Raw genomic sequence first — 16,353 nt, 5'->3', positions numbered from 1 at the left:
ACTCTGTCTAGAGACATTTTTGGATGATGTCTTCTTTGCAGTCTTTAATCTTTGAATCTTTTGCTGCGAATGTGAGAATTTATTGGCATAGTCAACTCTAGGCTGAAGCCAGGACTTGTCATACAGATCCCTTTGGTACAATCATCCACTTTAGCTCAGACTCCAGTTCCAGAATAACTGATTTACCTTTGGTTTTTGTGCCATCTCCAAGAGTCCTTTACATGGACGTAAAGAGCATCTGAACCACATTTCCCCCCGTCTTAAATTCCAATGCAGTCTGGCTTAATTTGCACATCAAGAGAATATATCTTTCTGAAGCACTAACTCGCAGATAAGACAAAGTCCATGATGATACAGTATGTAGCATATCTTGCTGTCTATGTGTCTTTGTCTGACTACTTTTTCTGAAATACAGCTCAAGGATAAAAGGTCAGAGCAGAGCGTGTTTCATGGTGTTTCTGTTTCTTTGATGCTGTCAGCTTTTGGACACAATGAGTGCCCTGACCCCGGGATGCCCCTAAATGCCCGGCGTTTTGGGGACAGTTTCCAGCTGGGCAGCTCCATCTCAGTGGTCTGTGAGGAAGGCTTCATAAAGACACAGGGAGCTGAGACTATCACCTGTGAGTTAACCAACGGGCAGGTCATGTGGAGTGGACCCATTCCAAAATGTGAAGGTAGGTTTTTTAATACACTACTGTACCTGTTGGGTATAGCCATTTCCGAGTGGCACGGAGCTTGTTCATTGAGATTAGGCTGGGCACTGGGACTTTTATATGATGGAATAATGATATACATGATTGCACATCACAACAGTTTTGAAAACCCTAATACAATCACATTAATGAGTAATTGGTGGGACACCGCAACACAGTATGTATGTACACCACTGCAACCTTTAATCCTGTCCCAAAGCCAATCATGTCATTTTTATGCTGTTTAGAAAACAGAACAGATGGGAGTGATCACTTATCTATGCGCTAGTTGCAAAGAACAATATCATGAATACACATATGAAAAAGAACAGAAATTTAACCCACTGCATTACAATACAATAGGGCATATAAGTACTGTTTTAAGTCAGTTACTTTTGGAGTGAAGCTTGATATATCTGGTGTAACCAGTGCTGTATATTCAATCGTGTGTTTCATGCTGTGAGAAGGCGGGTGCTAACTGCATGTTCTGCCCTCAGCACCTTGTGGAGGCCATTTCACAGCCCCCAGGGGGGTGATCCTGTCTCCCGGGTGGCCAGGTTACTACAAGGACTCTCTCAGCTGTGAGTGGGTCATCGAGGCTGAGCCAGGGCGGTCCATTAAGATCACATTTGACAGGTATCTATCTTTGGCATTCCTTGTGTTTTTCTTTCATTGTTTGCCTGTTTGACTACTTTACTGGTGGGGGTTGTAAAGGAGAGGGAAAAGATGAGGGGAAAGGAACAAAGGCAGAATAATAACTTGGAAATGGAAATAAATTTCATATTGTCCACTTTCTTGGAAGGTGGGACGAGAGTAGGGGAAAGGAGAGAAAATAGTTTATCGGTATAAGAAAAGACAGAATGTTGAAGACTGAGTAACAAGGAAAGGGTGGGATCTGGTGGAGAAACTTTACAATTTTCATAAAAAAAACAATAGTAATAGGAATTAGGGGCAGTGTTATAGTTAGCTAACAAAATATGAATGTACTTTATAATGGCAAGTAATTAGGTAATCGTTCAGTGAGTGAGGTGTAGTGTTAGTCGACTATGTGTTGGAAATGTAAATAATATTTTATTTTTACCCCATTAAATGTTTCTTGATTCAACAATCAATTTTGCATTGATATTAGTGGTAGCTTTGTTATCACTCCATGCTAATGCAGTCATTGCAAACTGTATGGCTCCACAGTTCAGCTGATATCTTGTTTGTGTTTAATTAGTTGACTTACAGCGAACAGTGTTTCATTTCTGTTTCAAACGCTTTTAAATGTAAATACAAAGAATAGATGATGCTTGAATGAATAATAAATACATGATTCTAAATTTGCATTTCAGTGTAGCACCTCTTTGTGACTGTACATCACTGTTAGACAGTGAGATTTAGAACCCTTGTTATAGACATCTCACAGGGTGAGGAACACTTTATTATTTTGGACAGATAGATACAAAAAGCTAACTTTTTGATTCCAGTGTTGCATCTTCACTTCAGCTTGACTGCATGAGATACAGGCATGTGGCTTTCATTTCTGATACATCCATTCTGCCCCTACTTTACCGGGCTGGCCAGTGGAGAATGGGCTGTGTAGCTGGGATCCTTTCAAGATTTCACCCCTCTGTGGAGCTTTTTGCCTCATGTGCTTGCTATTTGGGGGTTTAGGCCTCATTTTTTTGCACTTTTTGCACTCTTTTTGTCCTAACCTGCAAAGTATCTTTGTGACTGTTTTCTCTAGTGAACAATATACAAATACAAATGGTTTGATTTCACATACAGTGGAGTATGTCTGAGACCACATTGAAAATCTGGGATGAAATAAACAGAAAGTTTTAGGATTTTATTACTTTTATTGTATTATTATTATTATTATTATTATTATAACTATTTACAAGAACTATTTGAAGACCAAGGAACAGCTAGGAGTGCTGCACAATCCACAATCACCTGACCTTAACCCCATTGAACATTTATGGGTTCTCTGACAAAAGCAAAGCATTCAGCTGCATCACAAGATGCTTTTTGGAACATTGGCAAATAATGCGGGGGTCGTCAGGTTTTGCAAAAATTGGGGAGTGCATGGCAGATCAAAGGGCACATTGCCATTTAAGCAAAAGGTAGACATACCAAAATACTTCTGAAATTCACATACATTTTTCAAAGATTGAATGTTTCACTCAAACTTTTATGCTGATAGTTGTATTGAAATGAAAATTGATACAAAAGTTGCATTTGATTTGAAAAGAATGCAAAATATAAGCATTTTCACTAGTGGTCTCAGACTTTTGGACAACATATTGAGTTGTACCGTCTCACCTTACCTAATGTTTCTGGCAGATTTCAGACAGAACTCAATTATGACTTTCTGGAGCTTCATGATGGGCCCAATCTGCTGTCCCCTGTCATCGGCTCCTTCAATGGCACCCAGGTCCCCCAGTTTCTGTTCTCCAGCGGCAACCAGCTGTACCTGCTCTTCACCACAGACAACAGCCGCTCCAATAGTGGATTCAAGATCTTCTATGAAAGTAAGACTGTTTGTGCCATGGCTATCATCTTGGCATCCATATGTTTTCTTGGTTGCGAGGATTTATATGAGCTTGTGTTTGTTGACTGGATTCTGACCTGTAAACGCTCTCTGTACCGCAGGCGTGACTGTTGACAGCTACTCCTGCCTGGACCCAGGGGTTCCAGTCAACGGGAAGCGCCACGGCCAAGATCTGTCCATCGGGTCCTCGGTATCCTTCGGCTGCGACCCAGGCTACACGCTGAGTCATGACGAGGCACTCGTGTGCGAGAAGAACCGCTGGTGGAACCACCCGCTGCCTGCCTGTGAGGGTAAGGTCTCCCAAGCTGCCAGAATCATGAAGTCATGCTGTTTACAGCCAAATTAAATTACATTTGGAATAATGGCAATCATATTTTATGTGCATAAATTATAATAATCCCAAAAAACTGATGCAGTTAGAAGGTTTGCTCTTCATGATTGCAAAGAAAAAAACTTTTTTTTAAATTAATGTTGGAGTTTTACTTGACTGTGTCAGCCGGCTTTTCTAGTGTTAACTCATACTGATAAATTTGGCCTATCAACACTGATTCTGCTCCTAGAGCATTGTTTAAATTTAGATATATAGTCAGTGACATGAAAGCCTGTATGGAAACACTTGAGACAAAAATATTATTAATGTTTTCAGTATGATGAATACATTTGGTAATGATTGATGTTATCCCCTGTCATGTTCCCCCAATTTACTGTAGATTAGCAGTTTTACAGATATGCAAATTTAAGTTTAAATGTAATCATTCTGGGTTTATGTTCTTCCTTTCATTTTGTTGGCATATGGTGGGTGGAAGTACAGAATAGTGCTCTGGGAATACTTTAAAGGACCTTTAATTTACCTTGGTATTTGGCTCTGAGTAGACAGTTTGTTTTGGAGTTTTTCCAAAATCCATTTTGTTTTGTTGTGAAATACATGTTTCCATGGATAGTATTATAATTATCACTTTTTCCTAATTTTTTCACCCTCAAAGGAAATCTCTAACCTCAGATGTGAGCATTAGTTATTATTTCCAGCATTATGATCAGATATATAACTTACAAAGTACTCTTAAAAAAGGAAAAAAGAAACGGAAGAAATTTCTGATGAAAATGCGATAATAAATGCCCTTCTCCTATCTGGACATATCTTTGGCAGAGAAAAGGAGCAGGGGTATTGAGATTTAATGCATAGACAACTGCACTGAAGGAATGAGGCTGGTTCCAGTCCCAAGTGGAAAGTAATAAATATGAACCTTTGTGTGTGTTGCACAAATCACTAACCAAATTGCTTCTTTAAAATCAAGCTGTATATATACTGTGCTCCATAAGTCTTAGGACAAATACATAGTTCTTCTTGATTTGGCACTGCACTTCACAATTTTAGATTTCTAATCAAAGATTTCACATTGTTAAGTGCAGATTTCAGCTTTTATTCAAGTATATATTTTGGTTTCACCATTTTGAAATTACAGCACTTTTTATACATATTCCCCCCATTTCAGGGTGCCATAGTAATTGGGACAAATGGCTATGCAGGTTTTTCTGATGAGTCAAGTGTTCTCAATCCCTTCTTTTGTGCAGGTATACAAGAGCTTATATTTTATAATCTTGATTCTAGGTTTTTGATTGCCTTCGGAGTCTTTTATTGGCATTTACAGCGTCAACACGATGACCAATGAGTTGTGCCAGTGAAAGTCAAGGAAGCCATTATGAGGCTTCAGACAAACAATAGGCTTACCAAAATCAACTGGAACATTTATTTAAGTGGCAAACAAAATAATTATTTTCTAAGACCTACCAAAGCAAGATTTGGACAACAAATAGCAGATCACTGAGCACTTTATTAGGTAGACCTGTACACCAGCTTGGTAATGCAAATATTTAATCAGCCAATCATATAGCAGCAACTAAATGTATAAAAACATGCGGAACATGGTCAAGAGGTTCAGCTATTTTTCAGACCAAATGTCAGAATGGGGAAGAAATGTGATCTAAGTGACTGTGATTGTTGGTGCCAGACGGGCTGGTTAGAGTATTGAAGAAACTGCTGATCTCCGGGGATTTTCACACACAACACAAGTCAAAAAGTAAGTCTAATAAATACCTAATAAAGTGCTCTGTGAGTTTATAAAAGCCAATCAAATCTCATATGCATAAGAGGGCGGTTGTACCTATTTTCAGTGCAGGTCGTGGGAAACTCCATGGGCAACTGTCTCACCTAAACATTCAGAGGTGTTCAATAATTAGAGGTTCCTTTTTCAAAACTGACCATGCAGTAGGAGGTTGTAGTGACTGCTCTGTATATTTACTCTGCTATACTTGGCCTGCCATGTTTAACCACTCCAGAAAACGACCACGAATCCCCATTCTTATCGCTCACAAAAAAGTTACCCATGTTTTCACTCCTGTCCTCATTTAGAAGCAGGTCTGTACGTGCAGTGATATTGCCAATCCCCTTATCAGCCACTTATGTATAATGACATCCACACTGTAGATACTGGGAAACTGGAAAGTCTGAACTAGCCTCAACTAAATACTCAAATATTTGTGGTATTCATGAATGTTCAATTTTATATGGGAAATACACACATTTGTGGATTTAATAACAACACTCCATATCATTTCTGATACCACATATCCCTGATTGTTCTTGAACAATTTGAACAATTATTTTAAGTGCATTGTAAATGTAAATGCAGAATATACCTTTAAATTATTTCCTCCTTTAAATATATTTATATTCCTTTTTAAAAACTTGAATCCCCCTCAGTTTAGGTTAGTTATGATACATCATTTTCTGTCATGAGTGGCTTTGCAAACGACGCCTTTCAAAATGTATGATCTTCAACATAAATGGTGTATAATTACAGTTCCATTTGACTAGATATGAAGTCCGTGGTCTATACTTGGTGAATTATGAAGAACTCCTCAGCCATGAGGCAGGAGTGTGCGTGGTACCTGTTGATAAATAGAGGCAATGAATTGTAAGCTATGATGATGTTTAGTGGGCACAATGACAGAGAAAAACATCTCACCGATTAACCTTTTGAGTTGCATCTTCTTTAGCTCCACAAATTACACTGAGTTTGCTGAACTGACAACATGAAATTCAGCCTGTTTGTAAGGCGATTAAAAAAGAAAACTATTTTATGGCATCTTGGACCAACCTTTAATGACTGAACTTTTGGATGACATTAAATACATACTGTAGCGTCAATGTTTTACATTTACGATTTACTGCTATGCAATGTCGTCACCAAAATTAGATACCTTTATGGTCTTAACATTATTTTATGTAGAAATTATTACATTTTTGCTTCAGCCGTTTCACAACACATCTCTCTCTTGATTGCGAGTATCGAGAGCCACAACAGCATACTGACACAAGCTACACTTCATTACACAGTGGAGCAAGTGAAGGAACCGAAGGCCGTTCTGCCACTGTTGCATTCTTGTAGGAGAACCCAATATAACGGACGTGCTCTTTGGTGCTGTGAGGGGGTTTTCCAGGATTTGGTGTTGATGGAAGGTGAGGTTTTGAATTATGTCCTGTGCTGGCAGACAGTAACTTATTTGGGGGAAGTGGAGTTTGGGAAGATGGAGTACGTTCTGGCGGTCATGGGATTATTTCCTGGCGGCCATGTGGAGTCTATCCGCTCTGATCTGTGTACAAAATAAGACAGCCAGAGAGTGGGGATGTTTCTAGTTAAAACTTCTCACATAACTTAGAGTAGAACTGGCTTCCATTTCACCGGTTGCTGAGTAGAGCCGACTGTTTCTAGGTATGTAATTACATTCACCACCTGCCGTAGCTTGTTTTGTTGTTCCTCCCTCGCTCCATGTGAGTGTTTTTATGTTCATTATATGCTGCTTGTCTTGGTCTTTGGAAGATTTGTGTTGTGAGTAATGATTATTTTGCATGTCAACAAAGGATAAAGCACACTATAGAACAACTATTGTAATTTTATTCATCTCTACATTCTGTGGGGCCTTGTGCTCTTAACAATAAAGATACATCTGAAACCTATGAACCAACTGAAAAAATAGATAGTATGTGATAACTTCCCCTCTTAATGCCATAACCCCAGTTAACCTGGATGTCCAAACCCCACTGAACATCTAATTTCACTTTGGGAATTGTGTTTAATCCTTGGGTCAAACCTCAAACCTACTTTGGGAAACGCTGTGAGAGCAGAAAATGAATATGGAACTAAAATTGATTTTATTCCATTTCCAAACCGCTTACTCAGTTTTTTTAGCTGTGTACAGTACTACTGATATATCTATCGCTTAACACCAGCATAAAAAGACAGAATGTTTTTTTATCTACTTCATAAAGTCATGACAAAACAGTTTTAACCTCTCCTAACGCACCATTACTCTGACTGATCCATGTACTGTATGGACCATTTCTGCAAGATTACAGAATGAACACTATGCAACCTTAATCATTCATTTGCTCTTGCACTAACCTTGGCAGCGTACAACCTCAGTCAATGAAAAGGCTACATGACAAGCGTTAGCCGTATACCAGCTGCACTTCCCATGTGGCTAGTATACAGCGCTGCAGCACTGTATGCAAAAATCTGAGAGATTAAAATTGATCTCACATGACTGCTTTCATCCATCTATTGAGTGGTGCTATGGAGGCATTAAGATACTGTCAAGATGGGCAACAGCAGATTGAGCAGCATTGTGGGCGCTGAATCGAGCATTCTGAGAGATGAACATTAATTGTGCATGAATACGCTGATCCATCCATTCAGGGGTTGTAAAGAAGTGAGACAGTAACGAGATAAGAAGAGCCTGATTGTGCTGTTGTTTGTTGTGCAGCTGATATACATTGACAGGGCTTGCTGAAGGGCAACGGATCCTAAGTGTGCATCTGTGAATGAATCAATGTTTTTATTGGTGACGCTGGAAAAATGAGACAGAAGTGCAATGGCTAGTATTAAATTAATCGTTTTTTACTTATTTATTTATTATTTTTTACATCTATCTATCTATCTATCTGTCTATTTACAACATCAAGTAACATCTGCAGACCAATCAGTAATGCAATGAATAAGCATCAAGCAAAAACCTAGCAATATAACAGTAATTGGTTTAGAGTACATGTTATATCTAGTCATTATGCATAAGAGTAACATGTCATAATATGGACTTAAGAGCATCAATATTCCTCACATCATGCTAAACAGCAGGTCAATAAATGCAACATAACAGTCACTTGTAATATCTTTGCCATGTAGTGTAGTCATGTAAAGTTTGAAATCTCAGATGCGTGCTGTTGTACTGTTGAAAAGGAGCACTTAGAGTTGATTCAGTAAATATCTATCTGTATGAATAGATGATGTGAGGAAAAGATGAAATATTTTCAAGTCTCTCTGGATCATGGCATCGACTAAGCGAGTAAATAATATAAACTAATATGGTGATACAACACTGGAGTGGGTGAGTGCTCCTGAATTGACAATGCTGTCATAGTCTGCCGTAGGAGGATTTGCCTTCATAGTTTGTAATATGGTCTTAGTGATTCCACTCATATTTATGTAGCCTTTGTTATCTCCATGGGATTCAGAAGGCCGTGTCGTATGTGAGGAGACATTGCCTTTGCATTGCTATTTAAAAATATAATGCCCTTTCCCATGGCTTGCTGATCACTAAATAAAAGATAATTTAACTATTGTTGTTGGGTTTTTTTTTGTATACTGTACTTTTTGTTACTTTCCAATAATCATTATTATTTCATAATCGATTGCTGCTGTGCTGTCTGAGCCTTCCTTTGATTGCCCTTTGAAAAACCTTCCGCTCTGTCCCCTGTCTTCCTCTAGCTCTCTGCGGTGGTGACATCAGAGGCCCCAGTGGAACCATTCTGTCCCCTGGATACCCCGAGCTGTACCCCAGCTCTCTGAACTGCACTTGGACGGTGGAGGTTAGCCATGGAAAAGGTAGCAGTAATGCCCCTCTTTCCCTGCCGTGACAACACCAGACTGCTGTTCGAGTGGAGCTTCCGTATGACGAGCGTTCAGTCTATGCTTTTATTGTCTGTTCTCTGTTTTCAGTTTTATACTGAATGGGGCAGTGCTTTGGGGGTGGTGGTGGGGGAGGGTGTGTGTGGAAGGGGGGCGTTGGAAGGTGTACCCAATCAGCCATGCATGCCATGACTTGAAAGAGCAAGCACACCTAATTGGTGATTAAAATTTGTCAGCACATCTGCCAGCAGCACAGGACCCACATGATGAACATGGATATAGTGGCACATCTCTGAGATACCTCAAGGGAAAGCTGGCTGATAGAATTTTAATTTGCTGCATGCATGGATATTAAGATTGTCATTGTAAGTCTGCGGATAGTAGCCTGTGTGGAGACGAGCTCATTCTGTTTTATTCCAATGCTCAGTCTTGTTATAAATGACCCTCACCCTTATAATATATGCACTGTGATGCTATCACCGATCTCCATTTCACTTCTGCTGTTATTGCGATGTTTCATCAGTCACCATTTCTACCGTGAACATCCGGCCCTCAAAAATGAAAGGATTCCGTCCAAAACATTCGAATGCGCTTGATTACATTCTGGCCTTGTGTGTACCTAACGATTCTTTTTTTCTTTCCAACAGGAGTTCACTTCACCTTTCACAGCTTTCATTTGGAAGATCACCATGACTACTTACTGATCACGGAGAACGGCAGCTTCACCCATCCTCTGGCCCGGCTCACCGGCTCCGTCCGCCCGTCCGCGGTGAACGCCGGACTCTACGGGAACTTCAAAGCTCAGCTGCGCTTCATTTCAGATTTCTCCATATCATTCGAGGGCTTCAACATCACGTTCTCAGGTAAAGGAGACATTTTGTCTGTCTAAACTTTATCTGTGTTACAGGGCGAGTGAGGGAGGATTTTGAGGCGAGGTATAAGATGTTCAACCTGGCGAAACTGCGCTGGTTGGATTTCATCAGGAGGCCAGGGGGTGTCGATCAGGAATCCAGTATTTCACAGAGAGAAAATGAGAGCTTGGAGAGCAGTCATACCGACAGTGCTAAGGAACCCATGTGGAGCCCCAAACAAAGAGCAGGACCAAGGTTCAAAATCCTGTGCTTGTACTTTTATCAAAAATCGACACACCATCATTTTTTCCTGTCATTTATTATGTATTGCTGTATTATGAATTCTGTGAGATGTTATTGCTGTGATGATAGCTCCCCCCCCTCCCCCCTTATATTTTATCTTCATATTTGCATTACTTGTACATGTTCCAGTGAACCTGGTTCAAACTAAATAATGCCCCATGGACAGGACTTTGAGGTATACCCAGCGGGGGAGGAAGAGATCCACCTTCTCTAGGGGACCAGGAGACAAAGGAGCATTCAGTCAGCAGATTTTCCCTGCCAGATCAGTGAGGATTACGAGGGAGGGGAGCCATTTTGGATAATCACCGAGAGAGATACTTGCCTCCACCATTATAATCTGTCAACGCTCATGTTGAAAAAGGGGGACAAATGGCTTGCTCAAATCCACGTCCTTTTCCAAGCTGTGATTGCCAGGCCTAATGTTACGCTGGCCTCCCGCCACTCACCAGATTTCCCCCCCCCGCTCTTTTTTCCCACAAGCCCCTTTGATCAGAACCACGCTCCCCCCCGCCCGTGCCACAGCGGTGTCATTCGTCATAGCGCAGGTCTCGCTTCATGAAATCTCAGTTCATCTTGGTTGACCCGCTCAGTCATTCTGGACTCGGCTTCCCCACACGGATCCAGACGCGCAGACGTGTCCAAAAAAGGCTCTTCACGGAGCACGGCTTTGCGTGTGGCATGTCATTACGGGGCGTCCTGGAAGGGGCGCTGTCAGAGCGGGGCCCTGCTTCGGATCTTATCTCAGCCCCGTTCCCCCGTGCGTCCGCCACAGTCTTTAAGGTCGCAGAAGAGGGATTGCAATCGGTGATGTGCAGCGGAGCAATTTTTCATAATTCCTCTGGAGTGTGACTCCTAGTGTTGAGAAACACTGTCCATTCATCATAGCAACTATTTATCTTTACTGTTGCCGACCTCATCCTGTTATTAAGTACTGATCATAAAATAAGCACCCGTTAAATCCCTGAATCATCAGTAAAATAAAAAATTAAGTAACAGGAAAAACGCGCTGGTTACAAATGCTGATCTCATTCTCTTTTTACCTTGGAACAGTTGCTTTTCTGCCATTCAAAGCTTTTCTACAGCTCTTTGGAGAAACACTCAGGGGAATGCAGCGGTTTCTGTTGTCCTTGCTAAAGTATGATTCCTGAGGGATTCATTATAAATATATTGAGAAGAAATAATCTTTCATAACAATGCTTCAAAATCCCCAGTTCGAGGCCATCTGCTGTATTTCTCTGTCTGAAAATATGTCAGCCATTTACAGCCCACCATTTAAGTTATTATTTTCTAAAAATCATTTTCCTGTTTTCTCCCCAATTTGGAATCACCAGTGGTGTCACTTGAACCACCACATTTCCAATTGCACCCAAAGAGCTGTGCATTCGAAGCATGTGCGCTACTCCAATACATTTTCCCGTGATGAAGTGATTACTCTACCCTCCACCAGCCAAATGGTACACTGTAGGAGAGCTGCTGCCGATTGATGAAGCATTGTGTCTCTCGCAACAACAAGCCTGTGGGTGCCTAGCGGGTCATTAGGAGGAAGTAATTCAGTGGTTGCCAGAGGAATGTACCTTAGCCTTGGTTAGATGTCCTGCCATTCTGGACTCAAGCCCATAGGTAGTTAATGACATATGAGAGTCCCTAACCAGCTAGCGTACAATACACTATTGCCCAACTTGTGCTGGTGACAAGATGATTTTAACAACTGTCAGAGTTCTAAGGACAGAGCGACTTGGGGAGCTCATTATTTAGCATATTTGAGTGTGCGCCCCGTGTTTAATGGATGTCAGAAGAGAAGGGCACTGTAACCTCCAGGGACAGTGAGGAAGCAGAGAAAAAGATTTCAAACTCAGAAGGATAAAATGTTGGGTAGGACTGGGTTACTGTGAGAATAGGCCAATGACTAACAGAAACATCAATGTCAAGGTGCAAAGAAATGTGTCGTATTTATACGGGGTAATGTCTTAGCACTATTGCACAAGCATACAATATGGGAAAGTCTACAATGTGTGATTGTTGTGTGAGAAAATTAAATGAAATCATAAATAATGGTTGAGTGAAGAGGAGTGAAAAGGAAACATGTGCAAGAGACCAATGTAAGAAAGTGTTATACTAAGATCCTGATAACTGCAGGTTTAATTATTGGCTATTATAGGGACAAAATGAAAACATCCTCTTTTAATATTAAGACTTTTGTACAGAAAATTTGCATTTAAATCAAATCAAATTCTTAAAACGTATATAATTCTTAACATTTATATAATTTTTTTCTATATTTTTATTTGACTGTTTATCTACGGTAAGTAGGTGAGGTATAAACAGAAAAAAGTAATACAAACTGTACAGCTCTAATGGTTAGTATCTCAGCATTACCTGCTCGAGGCGTATATGACCAGAATCACCCGGCTTGTTGTGGCTTATTCCTAATACATAAACACACTGTATTCTTTATCAGTGTTATTTCAACAATGTTGCTATATACTGTGGTATTATACATAATGTCCTAATATCATTTCATCCCAGAATATGACTTGGAGCCATGCGAGGACCCGGGAATGCCGAGATTCGGCTGGCGCATGGGCCACAGCTTTGGTGTGGGAGACCTTCTCAGGTTCTCCTGCAACGCAGGCTACCGCCTGGAGGGGGTGTCGGAGGCCGTGTGTCTCGGGGGTGGACGGCGTATGTGGAGTGCACCTCTGCCAAGGTGTGTGGGTACGTGGTCAGCTGCTTTCATTCGTTTCAACATCAGTCACTGCATCTCTGTAGGCTCCGGACAGACACCTTCAAAACTGCACCGAGAGCAGAAGCAGTGGTAGCAGCAACATTAACCACCAGCTTAGTTTATCTTCAGGAAACCTTCTCTTCAATACCGAAAAGAGTGTATTAAGCTGCGTATCTCTGGTGCGCAGTAGGCGGTGGAACACTAAATGGGGAAAGGCACTCCTCTCGAATGTGGCAGATGTGGTCCCATACAGCAGAGTAGTGATTTAATAAATATTGGAAATGTATGCTTATGTTGATTCGTACATTTCACATTCTGCATATGAAACTAATGAAACTACTTTTACCTGAAAAAACTTACAGAAAATCTAATTCAGGGGTTACTATTATGTATTAACACACAGCCACATGATATCTGGGAGGTTTTTTTAATTGAATCGTTCTGTATTACGTAAGAAATAGGGCGGCCTGTAGCGTAGTGGTTAAGGCACATGACTGGGACCCGCAAGGTCACTGGTTCGATCCCCGGAGTCGCCACGATAAGATCCGCACAGCCGTTGGGCCCTTGAGCCCTTGAGCCCTTAACCCTGCATTGCTCCAGGGGAGGATTGTCTCCTGCTTAGTCTAATCAACTGTACGTCGCTCTGGATAAAATGCCAGTAATCTAATGTCATGTAAAATCCAGATCCAGATGATTAGAGCACTTTAGGTAAGTCTGGACTTTAGTATTGCTTTGAAATCAAAGCAGTATTATCAGTACAGGCCCCTGCCCTGCCTCACAGGAAAAAAAAAAGACTTAGTATATCAAAACAATCTGGGTGATTTTCCTTTCCCTTTTTAAATAAGTTCCCCACGCTGAGGTGTGCAGAAACGGCTGAGTTCCTTCCCGAGCACAGTTCTATAAGCATCACTCAGTGTCCCTCCCTCTGCCGGTCCTGGAGCGTGCACAAAGGAGCTCCATATCACCCGGCTCTTCTTTGTTTTGAACCCCGCCCCTCCCAGCCCTGTACGTCTTGGCACAAAGGAAAGAGAGCAGTATGTGTGCGGAATTTTAATCATACTTTGCACACTTCAGAATTCAGTTTCCCTGATTATGTGCTCGGGTAATTTTTTGACTTTTGACCCAAAACTCCTGCAGTGCACAGTCCCGTTCACACTCTGGGCTCTTTCATTTGGATCAGCAGGTCATGTTCTGGGCCCGTTCCATCCAGAAGGATTTTCACTCGGGAGATTGCATCTGCTTCACTGCGCCATCCAGAATGAATTTGTTTTCTAGTGCATATCCATTCTCTAATGCTCTTAGTTACAAGCGCTTCTGTTTTCTACAGTATTGCAAAGGAATCATAACTCACTGGAGATTTTTTTCCAACTTGGGAGCTCAGTCAGGGAGAATTATTTACCTGCCAAAGGTGGGGCGTAATGAAAAGGTTGTTCTTCACCACTAATGCCACTGCGTTTTTAAAATGAGCTTCAACCGCTGTGCTGCTTGCCCTGCCTGTGCTGAGATCGGAGAAGGAAAGGAAAGGCATTTCCAAATGCTAACCCAAAGGTTTGAAATGCTGTATGAGAGAGTGAGACAAAGGGAGAGAAAGAGAGAGAGTGGGAGCAATAGAGAGAGGTGGCTTGAGAGAGAGAGAGAGAGAGAGAGAGAGAGATCCATGCTTATTAGCAAATAATAAGCCCGTAAGGTCTAATCTCATCTGCAAAATTATTTCTACATAGACAGTACCATTTCATTATCATTTAATAATTAAAATGTACCTATATGACATTATGTGGCGGGAATGCCATTAATGGATCTATGAATGGATATTTTTAGATTTCTTTCACATGTGTACATCTTTCATTTTGATACCTTGAAATTTTACATTTTCATGAGTTGTGAAGCAAGCAAGAGTATCATGGTGTATCAACAGCAGGTGATATGGGTTAAGTCAGTCGTTTACTATATTGGATAATTTGCTGTGGTTCTCTTTGTTCCTGTGCCTGATGGTCAAGTCATTGCACAGGTCATGCACTGAGTTTCGGTTTCAGATTTCTACAGCAGAATAATATGAAATTTTACTTTACTGCAGGTGTAAATGGATGAATATAAAAGCGTGCATATAAAAGCAGTTTTTACTGTTGATTTGCTTACTCTAGCAGGGAGACACACAGGTCATGCAGTTCAGAATGGATGTATCCATGTATCCATCTGGATATTTACTGAAATATTTCAGCCCGGTGAAATACTCTGTTTAATGGTACAATAGCAGCACCCCGTCTGTGATCTCTGCATATCAGGTTGCATACTCTCTTCTTTTACCACAAAATATTGTGTCAGTGAAGCTGATTGTGTGGTTATAATAGAAGAAAATGGCCCAATATTGTTTCAATTAGTGCAGTCACAGGATTTTGTACTTTTAACTACAATCACAAGAATATCCTGACAGTGAGCTCACGCTTTTTAAATATTATTTTCTGTGATACTGGAAAAGCTGAAAGGTTGACATGCCGCTTTGCAAACAAAATAGATGAGAAGAAAAGAGCAGGTGGAATTTTTCTCAATTCATGAAGAAAACGAATTTGTTTCACCCTTTTGTTAAAGTTTGATATGCTGGAGCTGGAATATAAGTATGAACTGTCGAAATATAATATAAAATTCATATCCCCCAGGAACCATAGATTGTGTACCTATGTTTGTACATGTCCCTGTGGTAGTCCCAGTGTGAATTGTGTGTGAATTTGTGATTTGAGAACTCACAGTTTGACTCCTGTGCTTTTCCACGGATGGGCTTTGATACCTTAAAATGAACTGTAATAATTTGTTTTTGACTTCCAATGAAAAAGTGTCTGTATGGACAATAAAGCTTTCTGGGTTTGCTAGCGGCTGTTATGTTGGCTATCATTTATTTTCCTGTGGCCCTGATCTTTCAGTCTAGTCGTTGTATCTTTTAGTGATCCCTGCTCTTTGCTGGCTTTGCCACTTTGTCATTATAGTGGGGAGCATTTTTACAATGATTCCCTGAAATGAGTTTCCTCCACATTGCCTCCTTAGTCCTTATGAACTCTCAGTGTAAACTGTACCTTCCACACCTCCCCAGTTTCCCAGTACACTATGTGAGTCATCAGCCGTTGTCAGGGACCGCCGTTGTGTGAGCAGCTCAGACAGGTACTGTAAAATGGCCGCAGACACAAGTGCATGCAACACCAGTGAGAAAAGAGCTGGGAGTACACTGAAAATCTCCTGTACTGCTCCAGAAATGTGCTTCAGATGCTTCTCCTGACCAGCAACAGTGCCT

At 40.9% G+C, this 16,353-nt stretch overlaps 1 protein-coding gene across 1 annotated transcript in view; it reads left to right on the top strand.

Annotated features, from left to right (window-relative positions):
• Positions 1 to 16,353, top strand: part of LOC133110161 (CUB and sushi domain-containing protein 3-like) — a 317,158-nt gene that overhangs the window by 170,784 nt on the left and 130,021 nt on the right. The window contains 7 exon segments of the mRNA XM_061220063.1: positions 480 to 674; positions 1,190 to 1,328; positions 3,021 to 3,208; positions 3,330 to 3,518; positions 9,054 to 9,170; positions 9,842 to 10,057; positions 12,875 to 13,063. Of these exon segments, the coding sequence (XP_061076047.1) occupies positions 480 to 674; positions 1,190 to 1,328; positions 3,021 to 3,208; positions 3,330 to 3,518; positions 9,054 to 9,170; positions 9,842 to 10,057; positions 12,875 to 13,063 (1,233 nt within the window).

This window comes from Conger conger, chromosome 1 (assembly GCF_963514075.1).
Source record: "Conger conger chromosome 1, fConCon1.1, whole genome shotgun sequence".
Lineage (NCBI taxonomy): Eukaryota > Metazoa > Chordata > Actinopteri > Anguilliformes > Congridae > Conger > Conger conger.
Note: the sequence above shows the minus strand (reverse complement) of the source record. Positions and strands in the feature narration are given on the sequence as shown.